This window comes from Zonotrichia albicollis, chromosome 3, assembly GCF_047830755.1.
Source record: "Zonotrichia albicollis isolate bZonAlb1 chromosome 3, bZonAlb1.hap1, whole genome shotgun sequence".
NCBI classification, from domain to species: Eukaryota; Metazoa; Chordata; class Aves; order Passeriformes; family Passerellidae; genus Zonotrichia; species Zonotrichia albicollis.
The window spans coordinates 60,840,649-60,858,652 of NC_133821.1; the positions used below are offsets into that span (position 1 = coordinate 60,840,649).

At 42.3% G+C, this 18,004-nt stretch overlaps 1 protein-coding gene across 4 annotated transcripts in view; it reads left to right on the forward strand.

The window, feature by feature from the left end:
* The window catches only part of PDE7B (phosphodiesterase 7B), a 169,276-nt gene that overhangs the window by 146,939 nt on the left and 4,333 nt on the right, over positions 1-18,004 (forward strand). For all 4 annotated transcript variants that reach the window (XM_005489191.4, XM_005489192.4, XM_074537608.1 and 1 more), the window contains 7 exons: positions 1,126-1,221; positions 2,920-3,020; positions 4,453-4,584; positions 10,801-10,892; positions 11,935-12,079; positions 14,071-14,167; positions 17,701-17,781. In XM_005489191.4, coding sequence (XP_005489248.1) covers positions 1,126-1,221; positions 2,920-3,020; positions 4,453-4,584; positions 10,801-10,892; positions 11,935-12,079; positions 14,071-14,167; positions 17,701-17,781 — 744 coding nt within the window. The remainder of the gene's footprint in view (positions 1-1,125; positions 1,222-2,919; positions 3,021-4,452; positions 4,585-10,800; positions 10,893-11,934; positions 12,080-14,070; positions 14,168-17,700; positions 17,782-18,004) is intronic.

An 18,004-nucleotide genomic window follows, 5' to 3' on the forward strand; every position in this document is an offset into this window, starting at 1 on the left:
GATCAGGCAACTGCTGGAGCGAGTAATGATCACACCTTTCCCCTTTCTGTACTGCTCAGAGAATTGAGATCCCTCATTCCTCACTCCAGTCTAATTAGGTTTGGTTGGGGCAGAAGATGTAGAAAAAAGTTGGTTTAGAGGCTCATTCAGCTGAGTGACTGGCAGTGAAGAGTGAAAAGGATTGCAAATTGCCTGGGAAGCAAAAGCATAGTTCTAAATTATCTTTCTGTGCCCCTGCTCAGTAGTCAAGACCAAGTTAGTTTCCATATGTTCTTCATACAGATATTTATTTTCCTTCCTGAGTTACATTAAATAAGAAAAGACTCCCTTCAAGCTTTGTTTATGTGTAGTATAGGTTGGTTGGTTTGGGGTTTTTTCTAACTTTTATGGAAACAGTAACGCTGAATTAAGCAGTGCAAATCTTTTGAAATACTGTGTTTATGTATAGCTGATCATGTAATACTAGTAAGGCTCAATTTTGCCAGTGTTCCCAGTATTGGATTTACAGTAAGGCCAGTGCAGCATTACAGTGGGACTTGAGACTGCAAATGCTGCAACTCATTTTTCCTGTCTGTGGCATTGTTATGAGATGCAGTTGTAGCTGAGCTAGGTTACCAAGGTTAATTACATGTTTATGCAGCCATATGCAAAATAAAAAAAATTCATTTCAAACTCCTGATTTTTAGTAATTAATTAGTACAGTATGGCAAACCCAAGTGGCAGAAAAGCCACTCTTGTTTCTGTTGTTTCTGAAGATAGACCTGAATTATGAAAATGATGTCGCTCTCAGACAAGCCTGTCGAAGATTTTGTTAAAACCACAGTCAATTTGCCTCCTTCCAGTTAAAACCACAGTTTGCCTGTCATGTTGAAACAGCAAACGTATCTTTAAGGCATCTAGACACAAGAATGGCCCTCCATTGGTACAACCTTTCCATCAAGTCTTGATTACATATAGGAGTAATTCGTATAAGTGACTTCTGAGTACCTGAGAGTCATCTAAGCTCACTTCATTGGAGATGAGGTGATAGGAGCTGACTAATAGGAAATTACCCAGATTTTTAGCCTTGCTTGATTTATAACTACCTGTAAAGGGATTCTAAGAGTTGTTCCTTTCTCATTTTAGGAAACAGTCTTGTTACCCTGCTTTGTCACCTCTTCAATGTGCATGGACTTATTCACCATTTCCAGTTAGACATGGTTACATTACACAGGTTTTTTGGTAAGTGCACACCTCAACAACCATCTTTGAATGAAGTTTATAGGTTAAGTAGAACATCCGAGAAGGCACTGGCTTGCTCTGTCTGTGTAAAAATGATGATGTAGTTGGAAATATTTCAGTAAAAGATACCTATGATATGCATCAGCATACAGTTTTCAGGCACTCAAGTACTTGGTTCAGTACGTAGTCAGTGGAGGGATTTCAAAAGGCTCTGCATTGGGCTAAAGTATCCCAGTACCACAGTCACACTGATGATTTAAAATAAAATATGCCATGCAGAGATGTGGCTGGCTCAGGCCCACACAGACAGACAGACACTGCAGAGCCTACGCGTGCACAGTACAATTGTGGTGCAGCATAATTATTTTAGTGACTAAAAGACCACTGAGGCTCAGGGCAGTTAAAAGCTTATGTGCGAAATTTAATAAATTATATCAAGCTGTCCTGTCTACACTGAGCAGTGTTGATGAAAGCCCCTGCTGCTGTTATTGCCAACAGAAATATTAGCCCCATGCTGTCAGTGAACCAAAAGAAGAAATTGGCCAAAATCAATTACTTTTTGCATCACTTTTTGAAAGCAGCTAAATGCCAGTTTTTCAGGCTGTTAGGCAGAGTTTCCAAAGCAGGGTCTCTTCTTTAAGACTGCATAATTGTTGCTTCTGGAAAGTGTTCCCCTGGTGCGGAGACAGACAAAATCTCCCTGCTGTTTCTAACTCCTGTGGGCAGACGTGAAGTGGACAGTCGGGCAGTTAGCGCTAGTGGTCTAAACTCCCAGTTTAAGGGATTACCCACTGTACCTCCAGATGCTTGTGTGGCAGGAAACAGACAGAAGGCTCGGACTTTCTCTGGCGCTCCTCATGCTGGCAGTGAGCGCCATGGGAAATCTGCCCGTTGGCTTTCCATTGGATTAATTGGATCGTGTCTAGGAGAGCGCCCTAGGCACGATCACATGCAGCTCCCAGTGCTCACGTGGTGCTGTCCCACAACCACGTAATGGTGCACACACTGCTGCAAGGAACAGAGGGGTGTGAAGCACACATCTCAATGATTTTTCTGTCTGAGAGAGAGTGCTGAGAGTTAAGACGTTGGTCCTCCTGGTCCAACTGGACCGGTTCCAGAGCTGCAAACTGAAGGAAGAGGGACTGGCATTTTAAAATGAATACACAGATGTGACTAAAATTGTCACTGGAGATTTTGCTGTGAATACCCCAAAGCTGGGGTTTTTTTGATTCTTCTCCTGGGGGTATAGGAATGCCTTTGCCTGTAGTTCATCACTCAAATAACAAATCATGGCAGGATATCAGAGTCTCACTCCCTGCTGCTGTAAAATAGGTGGTACTGCCTTAATGGCACACTACTACCCTATAACAGCAGGCTAAATAATTACACTCCGTTGTGGATAAATTTGCCTCTCTTCCTTGTTTATTTTATTCCTGAATGAGAGCCTTCACTAAGGCAAGAAAGAGGTGATTTATGCACTAGACCCAGTATATCCCCTTGGGCCTCACAAATCCTTTCATGCATTTTTTCTCTAAAGGTACCCCGATAAAAGCAGCAATTTAAATAAGCTACAGCTATTTGAAGAAACTCCTCAGGCAGCTGACTGCAAAACCTCAGATTGTATTTTAAGTCCAGTTCCCACTTGTGGCCATGGCATTCAGAGACAAAAGGATCTTTGTTTTCTGTTTTGATTCACAGTTATGGTTCAAGACGATTACCATAGCCAGAACCCATACCACAATGCTGTCCATGCTGCTGATGTCACACAAGCTATGCACTGCTATCTGAGGGAGCCCAAGGTAATGACAACCTTTCACACTGATGTTGCTTTCAGATAGTTCTCAGATTTTTTTTCCCAGGGTTGAAATAAAAGCCCCAGGAAATACTTCTAGACAGCAGAAAGTGATGGCGTGCTGGAAGTCAGCAGCAAGTCAGGAGCAGCTTTGGCTACAGATTACAGATGTTTCAGTCAAGCTGTGAGTCACTTCTCATCACGCAGGCATCCTGTCTGAGTGCTGCCATGTAAGCTCCAGCCACCACGGCAGCTCTTCTCCCACCAAACTCTGAAGGAGGCAATGCATGTCTGTGCCTCAGCCACCTCAGAGCATCAGCTCCCCACATCACCATTTCAACGTACCAAATTGGGCACAATATCACCAGGAAAGGGGAAGACAGTCCCTTCAGATGGGTCTGTTGCAAGGGTATCCTCTGCATGAGTATTTGACTGCTGCTGCAAGTTCTCACAGCATCAGAGTGGTGTTGCCTTGTGTGTTACTGGAAGGCACTGTGATATTGCCATGCTGAGCCACAGTATAAGAACATAACTAACCTTTTCTGGCTTGGCTCAAATGAAGGATGTTCTGCTAGAACTAGCAGTTTGTTACAAAAAAATATACCAATGGTGAGGGCAGGAGCAGGCCCCACCTTTCTTGTATTTTCATCTCCTGCAAGATCTGCAAGTCCTTTCTTGCCAGGAAGTGCAGAGGACAGACAACATCCAGAACCTGGACCATACTGCTCATCAGTTCTGACCTCAGAATGCTGCTTTCATCTCCTATACCTGTACTCTTTACAGACTCATTGGGCTGGTAATGACTGCCTCACTCTCACAAACAGAAAATGCTAAGACTACCCTTTTTTGCTTCTAAATGAGTCCTGTAGCAGAAAAAAATCTGGACAGGTTTTCCAAGTTGAATGTTTAAAGTTAGAAAGGTAAATTATGTTCTCTAATAAAATACATATACTTGAATGGGGATAGATATTTAACAGCCAAAGCTGAAATTTCAGAAGTTGATAAACGCTGCATTTTGTAACACAGTGCTATGCTAGAGAATTGAAGCCTGATCTTTTGTTGGCATTACTAAATACTTGGAGGGGCCGAGCTCTTACAATGGATGCTAACATATGCCAACCTGTCAGCCTACCTGTTTGCTTTTTAAAACAAATGAGACTATGCCAATGCCCTTCTATTACAACAATCCTTATATTGCCATGGGTAATAAAGAGATAAGAAATACAAACTCTAATAAAAGATGATTATGTAGTATAATATCTTTATAGATGTATGTTCAACATTTACCTTAAAAACATTGTTCACAAAATTTATACTTGACATTTGTGTACAAATGCCAACACACCCAGTTTATGCCATGATGTCAGCTGGTTTGTTTATTTGCCAAAAAATATTTACTGTTCCTGTTCTTGTTGTGATTAATGTGTGTGATGATTCAGCTTGCCAACTTCCTCACCCCATCGGACATCATGCTCGGACTGCTCGCTGCTGCAGCTCATGACGTGGATCACCCAGGGGTCAACCAACCCTTTCTGATTAAAACTAAACACCACCTTGCCAGCTTGTACCAGGTAAAACTGCTCATCAAGTTGCTAACGTAAAAAATGCAGTCAAGGAGAGTTTAAGCAATTTGCGGTGAACTTTTAATGCCAAAATCTGGCAGCGGGAGGATGTGGGTCAAGTGATCCTGCACTTTGGAGTCTGGACAATTTCAGTCAAGCACCTCACTGGGTGTCACTTCTTAAAGCAAAGCTGATACAGGAAAAGAGGTGGAAATGTCAGATTTTTTTTTGAGGACATTTAAGCCAGATCAGTTGTCTGGGTTGTTTTTGCTGTAGATATCTGGGGTGAGGAACTGTGGGTAGAACATTTAAAATCATGACAAGAAGATCTCATCTTCAGATAAGCTGCAGGCATGGTCTAAATTGGTATTGCATTAAAGGAAACCTTTGATTCATAAGGCTGTAGTAAAATTAAACACTTAATGAACACCGCATTTAAAAAAAAAATAGAAGACAGACAGATGAAACCAAAGGAAAAGTCATAGACATTTACAGTAACATTCCTCGAGATACAAAGAAAGAACTTCAAGAAAGCCACTAGGTCACACCACAGGCTGTCTAGACCAGTATCCTGTTTCTAAGAGCAGCCAGTAAAAGATCTCAGAGAGAAATACAAGTCTGGGATCAGTACAGAGTTGTCCTTCACCTAGTATCCATCCTTTCTGCTCTGGCAAGCAGCAGTAGAAAACTTCCTGAAACAAAAACTCATACTCACTTGTTCAATAAGTAGCAATGAACCCATGCTGCCTGATTTTTGTGGTCCTTTTTGAATATATTTGAGATTTTGGCCCATGGCAATCATTGTTGCTTTGTATTTTATCTAAAACTGTCCTATGAGTATAATCTCCACACACATGTATACGTTGTTATTATATGTGCACATCTCTCTATTCTTTGCGTAGTACTTACATATACAGTGTGCAAGAGCAATTTGCTGCCAGAACAAATCTTAATTTTGGTTGCACTAACCGTAATTCAGAGGTAATAAATGGAGTTAGTCGTGATTTCTATCCTTTAGAATCACAGACTCATAGAATCATGAAGGTTGGAAGAGACCTTTAAGATCATCCTGTCCAACCCAACTGTTCACCTAGCACCAGATCCAGATACCTCTTAAACACCTCCAGGAATGGTGACTCCACCACCTCCCTGCGCAACCTATTTCAGTGCCTGACCACCCTAACAGTGACCATTTTTTTCTGCTATCGAATCTGAATCTCCCCTGTCTGAGCTTAAGGCCATTCCCTCTGGTCCTGTCACTGCAGTCACATCAGGAGAGACTGGCCCCACCTCCCTGCAGCCTCTTCTCAGGTAGGTGTAGGGAGCAATCAGGTCCCCCCTGAGCTGCCTTTTCTCCAGGCTAAACACCCTCAGCTCCCTCAGCCACTCCTTGTAAGACACGTTCTCTGGTCCTTTCATGAGTCTTGTTGCCCTTCTCTGGACATGCTCTGGCACCTCAGTGTCCTTTTTAAAGTGAGGGGCCAAGAACTGGACTCAGCATTCGAGGTGGGGCCTCACCAGTGCCGAGCACAGGGGGACAGTCACTGCCCTGGCCACGCTATTCCTGATTCAGGCCAGGATGCCGTTGTTCTTCTTGGCCACCTGGGCACACCCTGAATCATGCTCAGTCAGCTGTCAGCCAGCACTCCCACTGGGCTGCTTTCCAGCCACTTCGGAAGAGTCAATTTCAGCCTTTGCGGAGGTTGTCAGAGACGGAATGTCCCGTGTTAAAAATTAACCTACCTGAAGAAAACCACTAGTAGCTATATACATAGCCAATTGAGAAATTGCTGCAATGTGCTTACTGCTTGATAAGAGAGTCTCTCTTTTTCTAGCCTACACTAACAACGTTCGGGTTTTCCCATAAGAAGTTGGTTGTGTAATGGTGCAACTGTCCTGCCCTCAGACATGGGAATGGGCTGGACTGTGGGAGCCCCAGCCAAGACACGGTTATGCTCAAACACTGAAAACTTTGTGATTGGCCTCATCATAAGCTGATGCAGCTTATTATGTCATACCCATATGTTTCTGGTCCAGTCTTTTCTAAGCGTCAGGCCAGCTGAGTGAAGAGGGGAAAAAGCCAGGGCCCTAAGCCGCAGTACTTTGGGAATGGTAAGGGTGCTTTGAAGAGGAGTGAGTAGAGCCATTCCACAAAACTCCTTGTCTTTTGAAAAGGTACAAACAATTCCTTCTCAAATTAATGGTGGCAAACAGTACTTTAGGTTGAAAAATCAGGCTAATCTGAAAGACATACAGCTAAAATACTGGTATCTTGGAGAAGTGGTTTCTGCTCAGGTATTTGGGTTTGAATATACTTACAAATACTGGTTAGAAAAGGCAGTGACAAAGCAGAAAATGCAGTCTTTCAACAGCAAATGAGATCTGAAGTACCCTACTTGAGGACATTCACTGGCAAGTTTGAGTTATTTTAACTGAAAATGATCCCACATTGTTTCCAAAGGTTTCAGTAGTATACAGTATATGGATGCCAATAAAAATAACTCCTGGAAAAAAGTTTTGGTGAAAACATTTTTAGTCAAAAACTTAGATTTAGTGAATAGTCTTTAAAACATGTACTTTAACATGTGCTTGAAACTGAAACAAAGTTCTTAGGTTTTTGGTTTTTAAGTAGCAGAGCCACAGAACTGCTGGGATTAATCAGCGAAAGGATCAAGTGAAAGTAAGTTTTAACAGAGCTGGCAGTCATCTGTCATTGAGGCAGTGGACTTATCCATGTATGGCATTTCCATGCTTTGAAATGTCTCTTGACATTTAAATTCAAACTTTACATTTACATTTGGAAGAAAAGGTTTTGCAAAATGAGGTAGGTCAGTTCTTGACAAAGATGTAAAGTGTTTTACAGCTTCTGAAGTGCATATGTGAGAAGACTCATATTTCAGGAGGACATCACCAAGGACTTCGGAGCTTTCAGTATTTATTTTCAAACTAAATGTGTATTTTATGATGCAAAAAGGTTTGCTTTGTAATCTGTAGGGTAGTTTTCTAAGGTCTGTTGCACGTGATTGCACACACCATAATTTTCTACAAAGATAAAAGCAGTTCATTGAAGTCTCCAGCATTACAAGGACAGTTGAGAGCATAGAACGTGACTCTAGTGGTCTGGAGGTCCCTTAGTTTTCCTGTGAGGAGCCCAACAACATTCCTTGTAATGTGATGCAGACTTTGCTTCAAACTTGTATTGTCTGACTTTTAAATGAAGGGTAAAAGTTTAGAAGTGTGGATAGATCCCATACAATGTCTGTAGTACAAAACATTTCAGAAAACTATGAAAGGACACTTTACAACTTTAATGTAGGTAGGCTGGAGATAGGAAAGTACATTTTGGGCATCAGTGAAAGCAGTACTCTTATGCAAACTTCCTTAAAAGCAACACTTCAAGAATAAGTGTCATTTTTGGCTATTTAACATTATGCAGTTAAACCAACTGCTCAATGAGTAAGAATAGATTGAAGAGATTGAAAAAAGTCAATCCCCTTTGACTTTAAATTAAAATTGAAATTTGCTCTGCACCTAGTTAGTAGCAAGTCTCCCTCTCTTCAAGTACTGTTCTTTTTCCAGTGTATATGTTGAATGCAGTGGTTCGAATAGCTCAGACTAAGTAACAGATTGGAAATATTGTGGTAGCTTTAGTAAAATAAACTGTCATAATCCTGAAGTCTCTGTTATAGCAATCTGCTGCTGTGGGTGGGGCTGTAAATGTGACAGAAGCTTCCTATAGTGCAGCCTTTGAAGCAAAGCTGCATTACTCGGTTTTTTAAAAAACCAGAACACCACGTGAAGCAGAGCTGGGAGCCCCGGTCTGCAGGCCAGCACAGAGACTTTCCCCGCATGGGCTGTCTCCCACCAGCCTGGGTGATCAGATACCTCCTGGCAATTAGTCTTAATAAAGCACTAGTGTGTTCCTAGGGGGATGAGCTGACTCTACTAATTGCTGGCAGCCACTTCAGGGATTCTGACTCTTTACATTTAAGAGGAGAGTCATATGACTTCATGCTTGTTGTAGCTTGTTAACGTGACCTTTCCTTTTCCCTCCTCCCTGTAGTTTCAGTGTGGGAAACTAAACAGTGCAGCAGAGACAATCTGAGGTTCCCTTTATAGCAGCGGGCAAAGAGCAGAAACTTAGAGAAGTGGAAATACTCTGAGATGACTCCCTGAGTGTGCTTTTTCCTATGAGTAACTACTAATTGGATGCTGGAAAGGTCTCAGATGCCTACGTCACTTCTGAGCCCTGTTCTGGCTGGCCTTCAGGATAGCCAAGGAGCGGCTGCATCCATGGAGTGGAATTCCGTCTTTGAGGCAGGTGCTGCTGCAGCAGCTCCTTGCAGCAAGTAAGGCTGCCATGCTGGAAGGGCTGTGGGGACACAGGGTGCTCCAAGGGGGATGTCCCTGGTCGCAGTGTTTCAAGGATCCAATCAGACCAGGGTCATGGGAAACTGTGCACACAGGCACTATCTTAAACAAGTGTAAACCTTCCCAAAAGCCAAAGGTGACATCAGATACAGTTTGTCAAAGTTAGTAGGAAGATGGCAGCCTGTGGCCTTGGGGTGACTCTTGGGACCAGTATTCAGCTCTGCAGCTAGGTAGGTGAAAAAAAAACAAATTCATTATTATGTCCTATTACATTCTGTTATTTTTCTTGGTCAGGGTATAGGGTTGCAAAAGTCCATCCTGATGTATTTAGGCAAAAGGAGAAAAGGGATATTTAAGTTGGCAAATGAACAGAACTGCTGTCAAAAGTAATTTCGCTGTTGAATAACTGATGTTGTGATCTGAGTCCATCAGCTCTTCCTAAGAAAAGGAATTGGTTTTTACATAGTTTGAAAGTGTTGGATTTGGTTTTACTTTGTTTTTTCCCCCCAGAATCTGTTATTTTTGTAAGGGAAACAAACGGACAAAGCGAGAGAAATACCAAAGCAACATTGTTTCTGTGAATTCAGAAGCAACAAAAAGCACTGTGGAAAATCGTGTGATAGGAAGTCAATCCAATTTGTACTCTCACCTTCGCACTAGGCAAGATGATCAAAATGCAAATTGGATCTTGCTTATGCAATGTTTAGTTATTGAACAGTCTTCAGATATGAGAGGACTACAAAGGAAGATGGGGAAGACTTAGGCAGAAAATACTGCTCAGTCCCTCTTGGAAAAGTGGAAGCTGCACATCATGTCCCACAGGAAAGGCAGTACTATGGCAGCAATACCTCAGAGCTGTGGGAATGTGTGTGAGGGAGCTAGAAGTGAACAGTGGCTGGAGAGAGGGATTCTCACTCCAGTTTCCCAGCTGGCAGTGACACGGTGGAGTCCTTGTTCTCCTGCCTGCTCAAAAGGTTTGGTTGTGCTTTGTATTCTTTTTCTTATCCAGTCCTCATCTACTGCAAAAGCTGTGAACTGCCCAAAACAGGGAACAGATGATAGAGGTTTCTGAGCAAGTGGCATGTCTGAGGCATTTTGTGGTAGAAAGTACTCTGTGAACTAAACAAGTGATGATGGGAAAATGCATTGTGTGTTAGGATAGTAATTTCAAGTCATCAGACAAAAGATACCAAATTTGTTGTAATTTACTGACAACCTAGAAAGCTGGGTTTCAGCTCCCTCGCAGTTTTTTCCCCACCTAACTTTGGTTCCACTTAGTTGAAAGCAAGGAAACAAAGAGGAGTCAAAATTTGTTGCAGACTAAGTTGCTGAAGCCTGCAAATGCTCAGCAGTACTGCTATTCCTCTTGCTTTCACTGAACAGCTGCAGGCAGTTTGCAGTTCCCTGACTCAAAGGGAAATTTGGCAGTTTAGTTTTCTTTTTCTTGTCCGCTCTGCATTCAAACTGTAGAGGCTGAAAAGTCAGCCTGGAATCAGTAGGAGGTAAAAATAAGCTTTTGCACTCCTGCTTTAATTTATTTGTTAATATATCTGCTAGAATGCAAACTGCCTCCCACTCAGATGAGATTAGCTCCTCTGTTCACAGCAGGATTCAAAAACTGCAGAACAACAGGCCTCTGGGGCTGACCTTAGCTAAGAAACCCAGAAGCACAAGGTCCTTAGCTGTAGAAATCTAGACCAATTACTCTAATCCAGCTGTGGCTGAAAAGCACACATTTTAGGCTCATGTTACAGCTTGTCCAACTAGCTCTGGGTATCATGTGATCTGGCAAGTCCATATGTGTGCCATGGATCCCATCCTAATCTTTGCGTTTGTCGGTGTTGTTCCTCGCAGAATGTGTCGGTGCTGGAGAACCACCACTGGCGCTCCACCATCGGCATGCTCCGGGAGTCACGGCTGCTCGCCCACCTGCCCAAGGAGGTCACGTAAGTGTCCACCAGAATCACGGAAACCAGCCCATGGCCTCCTTCTCCCTTCTTAAAAGCACTCTGGCAAAGAGGCCCAGGCTTCCGAATAGCCTGAACTTCCTGCGCCTTCTTGGTGCCACTGAGAAACCATGAGATAAAGTTATACAGCAGAAGTATTTTTTTAATACCTACCCACTTCTGCAGCACAGGAATGGAATGGCCACCCTCAGCACCAGCAACACAAAAATGCCAGCAAGAGCTGACAGATTGTTTAGATGGGTTGTTGGCATTTTTCATCTTACCTAGCATCAACCAAAAATGGAAAGATTTAGTGATTAAAAGAAGGAAATTGAAGGAGTTGGTCAAGGAGCTCTGATTAAGACTGCTCTGGACTTCACATGTCACTGAGGGAATGTGGTTTAGTCTTTATGGAAAGAGCCAAAAAAGAGCAGCCACATGAGCACCTTGGCCAAGTTGCTGCTAGCTTTTTATTTGTGTTAGTCCCACCAAGGATGGGAGATTGAGACAGTGAACAGACTGCAGTAATACATTTTAAATCACAAGTGACTCTACCAAGAATATAAACAAGTTACCTGGAAGCAGTAAGCTCCATATCCCTCCAGAAATTGTTTGCATCAGATCAGCAACTTTAAAGGACTTCAGTCTAGACCTTCACAACTCTGACTGCAACTTCAAAGTTGCAGTATTCACCGCTCAGCTCTGAGCAGCTGAAGTAAGACGTGAGCATTTTTCTTAATGCAACATGCTGTTGTTTCAGGGTGGGTTTTTTTGTACTTTCCTAGCACTTTTCAGAAGCTTTCAGAACAACCCGTGCCAACAAGCATTTTTCTTCTACATTATCTATTCTTCTTGAACCCATTTGGGCAGGTAGAACAGTTGTACCCTGCAAAACCCAGCAGAGACTGACCATGCAGATCAGACTGGGCCCATAAAGAAAGAGGGAGCTTTATGCCAGCTCCAGTGATCCAGAGCAGGTTGTTTTGAGCTCTTAATGTTGAATGGTTCCATGATTAAAGAGGCTTATTTACCTTCATTGCAGACAGGACATTGAGCAGCAGTTGGGCTCCCTGATCTTGGCAACAGACATCAACAGGCAGAATGAGTTTTTGATCCGTCTGAAATCTCATCTTGACAATCAGGATTTGAGGCTGGAGGATGCGCAGGACAGACATTTTATGCTTCAGGTAACTTCATTTTTTTTTAAATTGTTTTTACTAATTTTTCAGGTCACAGTGTTTCCTAGTATATGCTAAGAGTAATATATTATAGCATGACTGTACATCAGCCTCTCCTTACCTATTACCATAAACACTTCCCTTCTGCCACCTTCTGGCACATCAGGCAAGCATAAGGTGCCTCCAGTATTTCCTTATGTAATTTCCTTGAGTTAAAAAGCTGTGAATGCAACAGATACAGGAGAGTGTCAAATGCTAAGGAATGGAGATAAGCTAGATGATTTTATTTCCTGAACACTGCTTCCCAGGTAATGCTTCAGTTGTAGTGTTTCTCTCTTCTGGCAAATGCCACTCCACTGGTGTTATTTTCTAACACTTCGCAGAAGAGCCTCCTCGTTGGTGTTCTTTCTAGGACAGCCTGACATTGGGTCTCCAAGTCCTGTTCCCGTGATGGATGCTCAGAAACTGCCTCTGCAGAGACAGCTGTTGCCATGGCAGCAGGTGCTTCTCTAGTGTGTCTGACCAGCTAACAGAAAGCCCATGCTTTATTCAGAAATCAAATAGGTTCATACTGGTTCTTCCAGCTAAGCAGTAGTCATTAGCAGACTCTTCAGAGTAAACCTCTATCTATTAAAGCATTATTGTGATTAACGTAGCTACATACACTTGCTTCTTTGGAGAAATTACATTAATTTCATTCCTAAATACATAAAGAATTTGAAGTAATTATTTTCATTTATAAAACAAGCACCTACATATTTTCCTTCCATCAAAGTCACGGAAAAGGCGACAGCTGCAAGGAAAGAAGTGCTGATCTGTTAATTCTTCCCCCTCCAGCAGCATGGGGAATGCAGTAGCTTCTCACCTGTCCTGTCTCAAACACAGTCTTCTGTCAGATTCCTGCACAGACTGTGCAGGGCAGACTATTACAGGTTGACCATATTTCTGGACAGATAAGGCAGGAAAGTTGTGCAAATACCAAAAGCAGAGGAATTACAGCTCTCAGCTATGGCAAAAAAAAGTTTCTTATGCACTAGGAACTTAGGAACAAGGGAACAGATAGTAAGATTCACTTATCTGGTGGATTAGTTATGGAAGAAGAAAAGAAAAAGATCAAGAACTCCTGATTGATTGGAGTAAGCTAAAGAATGTTTGAAAGGTCCTTGCAGTAGACAGTAACACTAAGGCTAATCAGCTTAATCCAAAGAGAAGAATGACTTGGAGATTTCCCTCTGCTGGTTCACAGGTCTGAACTCTTAAGAGGAAATACTTATGTTTTCTTCTTGGGTGCCAGAATGACTTCTGACTTCTGTCAGACTGAATGACTGTGTTCAGTCTGTGAAGAAACAAGGCACATGATATTTTGTTCCAAGGCAGTAAGATAGACTATTACATGGTTTACTTTTCTGAAGTAGTTACTTGGTTTTAAAAAACTTTTCCCCTGTACTCACTCTCCTGCAAAGCACTAAAAAGTACTAGTTAACTAAGTGAAACCAGGCCAGGGGCAGTGTGGAGAGCCCTGTGCTTGGCTTTGTAAACAAAAATATGCAGACATTAAGATGAAGTGTAATTGAAGTGAGATGCAAGGTCACTCACTGAGACCACAGAGGAATCATGCCCAAATACACCAGCTTGGCTCTTTCCTTCCTTGTCATCAGCCACGGATGCTGAGCCAAGCAGTCTGCAGGAGCCAGCCTGAGGCTTTTGTTGGCTTATTCCTTCCAAGGAATATCCAAAACACTTTGCAGCCTTGGAATTTGGCCCTGCTCTTGTTCTCACTACGGTAAAGTGGAGGGCTGAATGAAAGTTTTGTTTGCAGCTTAAATAAATGCTCTTTGCTCAGAGGGCACATTTGGGTGAGGCTGAACCTCTGAAAGGTAATCTTAACCCTTCCTGGCATCGCTGCTGGGGCCTGGGAGTTCCATGGCTGCAGATTTACTGCTGAAGCACTGCTAAACAGTAACTTCCTTTCTCAGTACTGCTTTTCTTCTTGCTTTCAGATTGCACTCAAGTGTGCTGACATTTGCAATCCCTGCCGGGTCTGGGATCTGAGCAAGCAGTGGAGTGAACGGGTCTGCGAAGAGTTTTACCGGCAAGGTGAGCCCCTTCAGCTCACAACAGTCCCTTCCACATCAGCTTTCCATGATCTCTGTGTGACAAGCCAGAGGCAGAACTGAAATGTCCCTTGAGAATGAGCTCTTCAGAGGTGCGCTGCCTCATTGGAAAAGTGGGAAGGGGTAGAAGAGCAGCAAGTGTTTCTCTGCTCCTCTACCAGCATCAGGCAGGAGGGAGGGTTTTGCTGTGCCTCAGCACTTGAATTCAGCTGCAAAGCCCATGGCTGGCTTCTTCTCTGAGACCCTCCAGTCACCATGAGTGTTTCTGAGCTAGAATGGTGCCGGCGCCACGCTGCCCCAAAATCCTCAGACTGGGTTTTGTCTCGCTTTTCATGCTCCCACTACAACGCTGATGGGAGCCTTACCCTCGCTGTTTACCAAATATGACACATTCTTCTGCCTGCAAATGCGGAGAAAGGGTTCAAACATGCTTCCCAGCATGCTGTTGAAAAGGCCAAAGCAGGCAAGCCAAACCTCAGCTAGAACCTACTGCAAATGTTTTCAGACCCCTGCAGAGAGCACAGTCAAGCAGGGCTTTTTTTGAAACACAGTAATTACACCATTTGGCTCTATCTGCATAGGCAAGGTCATGCTGTGCTACAATACAGGGTGCAGCAGAGTTTAATCACTGCTAAATTCTTTGTTCAGAGCATCCTGAGAGTTGAAGGCAAGTGGAAGAGCACACAATAAAGTTCTTAGTTCATTTAATATTCTGCACTACAAAATTAAGCCACATCTGAGCTGGCACCTGGTATAGTTAGTCTGTAACAAGGACAAACAGGTCAGCAAGTCAATTTTCAGCCAATGTCAGTTTAAGCTGGTGAAATGTCTTTGATGCCTTTGAAGCAACATAAGCAACTTTCCCAGTGCAGGTTTAGTTAGTCAGATGTGTAGTGAAGGCATGATTAGGCAGCTCATGAGGTGCAGTATCACCTTTAGTGTATTAGGGGACCACGCTGAGAAAGAAGGTTCAACTCTTACCAATGTAAGCTTTTTCCACTCTCCTCAAGATTTGTTTGTCTAACATCAAAAATACACCTCTGAAAGGGGATACCTGAGTACATGAGACCAGAGTTAGAAGCACCACAGGGAGAAAAGGAGCATTTTATGTGGGACAGTTATACAGAAACTGTGGTTTGATTATCACAAGTGGCTGTGTAATCCTGTTCAGTGGCACAACATCCCCAGTATTAAATAGCATGCATTTAGATATCATTATCACTTTAAAGTGTTTTTGTAGACCTCTCTACCCCCTTACACACAATGATGGGGCTTGAACGTATTGTTCAGCATTATTTTTAATATTTGGAAACCACAAGGTCTCATGTTTTGATTTTTAACTATAGATGAGACGGATAATACCACAATTAGTGCTTTGTTTAATCTTCCTCCTGGAACAAAGTTTTAACATTTTTTAATATAACATTTCTAAGGCCATTTTAATAGATACTCAGATCTTGATCTTCCAGTGCTCTTACCATGCAAAAGCAAATCTAATTTTTGTCAATTAAGTGATTTCTGAAAGACAAGAAGATGTGGATATACTTTGAGCCAGACAGATATGGATATACTTTGAGTCAGTCATTTTCTACCCAGAACACCTACAGAGAGGATATCACTGGAATTAGAAACTTTCTTTTAGTCAAACATTTTTGGAGGGGTAGATGAGAAGAAGACAAATTGCACATTTGGAAACATAAGAAACTGTTATTGTGTCTGAGTTTTGCTAAATTGTTCCTTTTGATTGTTCATGCAGCTAAAAATGTTTTCCTGATGCTTTTTAAGCACTCAATTACAACTGAAAATATTCTGTTCACATTTAAGATGTGATTCCATGCTGCAGAGGGAAGAAAGGCAAGGCTTAGAAATGCACACAGTGTTTTATATGGGGCTATAGAACCTGAGTAGTACAATAGCAAAAACTGTTCATGGGGAGAAAAGAGCTTTTAAACAAAAACAGTGGATTTAAAGGAAAATATTTCTTTATGGGCTGAATACAGTGTTTTGTCTAAACTAGCAGGTCTGTCTTTCTTACAGGAAAGATTTTCCTAACCAGCCCTCACACATCCTTATTAGTAAATCAGATGGACAAAATATTATTGTGTGAGGGGAAGTGGCACATCTTAGCTTGCACACAGTTAACTCTCACTTCCCTTCCTTCCTGTAGACAGGAAGGGTCCTGTACCTCTTGCAGTAACCAGGATTGTACACTGGCAGGGAAGGCCAACAATCACAAAGGATGAATGTGTTGCACTCACAGACAGAGTGTTTGTTTTAAGGAACCCCCTACACCCAAAACTAACTCAGAGCAATCTTTGCATGAGGTAATTGCAGGCATGGGGAATGCAGTCCCTTCAGCAGAAAAAGTGACTGTTGTCTTGGCATGGCAGTGAGAAAATTACATCCTCTGAGATGTTTTTCTGCTGAATTCCTAAATCCAGCATGGTCGTTGCTATTGATTACATTCCACTCCATAAAAAACATCTCCTGTCATTACTATGTACAGAAGTCTGTCCTGTGTGACCATTTGTGCAGGAATAATTTCTACTGACTGTTTATAAGTGTCTTCTCAATGTCAAACCTGGTCAGTTCTGCATCAAGGCCAGTCTGAGGTGGCATCTGGAGCGAGCAGATATCTCAGGCAGGTTTTTCTTCCAACAATTCAAAACAGTCCCCAGGGCTGGTCACAGCAAGAGCTGCCTGCAGGAATCTTCAGGGCAGTCCCAGATTTGCAACTGGAGACCTCCTGGTTCAGTTAGTAAAATACTCTGCTATGAAGGTGGCTGGGAGTTCAGCCAACTACTTTTCTGTCTCAAGTCAGTCCTGTGCAGATGCCTCTCTGGGGACTTCCTGGATGACCCAGGAAATAAATATGCTCAGTGCAGCAGCAAAGGCATAGCTTGATACCCAGCTACTGCACAATAAGACAGACTTTTAATTTCATCCTTTTTCCGTGTTTGTAACTTGAGCTCCATAGCTCTTGACTGTTGAAACATTACTGGAGTCCATGCTTTGGCCCTTACCTGTTGGTTAGTACAGCCACAGCTGTGGGATTCCAGGCTTCAACACTCTTCCCTTTATCTTCCCTTTACAAGCCACTTCCACACGAACACACTAGCAAATTCCACGCAGTACTACTGTAAATCTAAAATTGATACACTGCAGTTTTCTGGTAGGAAGTGATCTGAACAAGTAGTAAATGAACTAGAATGTCTTAAAAACCTTTCACATAAGAGAGTCTATTTTAAAAATTAAGGTCCTCAGAACACTTACAAGCTCAGATTTAATGTTCATCTAAAATTATATACCTAAAATTTTTGTATCATAAATTTTATGATACCTAAAAAGAAAAAGTCCAGAAAATGAAGGTATTTAGACATTTACCATGGGCATTGTTGGTAGAAGATTCCAACTCCTCACACAGTTGCAGACACTGTAAGAGTGTGGCATAGGTATGGAGAAGAGAAACCTATGTAAAAGTGTCAGAAAAAGATTTTTTTTCCCTTTTTTTTGCAGGTGATCTGGAACAAAAATTTGAACTGGAAATAAGCCCCCTTTGTAATCAGCAAAAGGATACAGTACCAAGCATCCAGATTGGTAAGTATTAGTTTCATTCCCTTCATGTTTATCCTACTATGACAGAAGCTCTAAGAGAAACTTTTATTCACCACAGTGCCCCACTCTGATCCAGTTGTTTTAACAATAAGAGCTGCGGATACAACAAGAGTTAAAAATGTGTTCTAAATTAAAATGTTCAAAAAGAAATCTAAGCCAAATGTTCAACAGAAAGACAAAGGAGTCTTTGCATAGGGGGAAAATA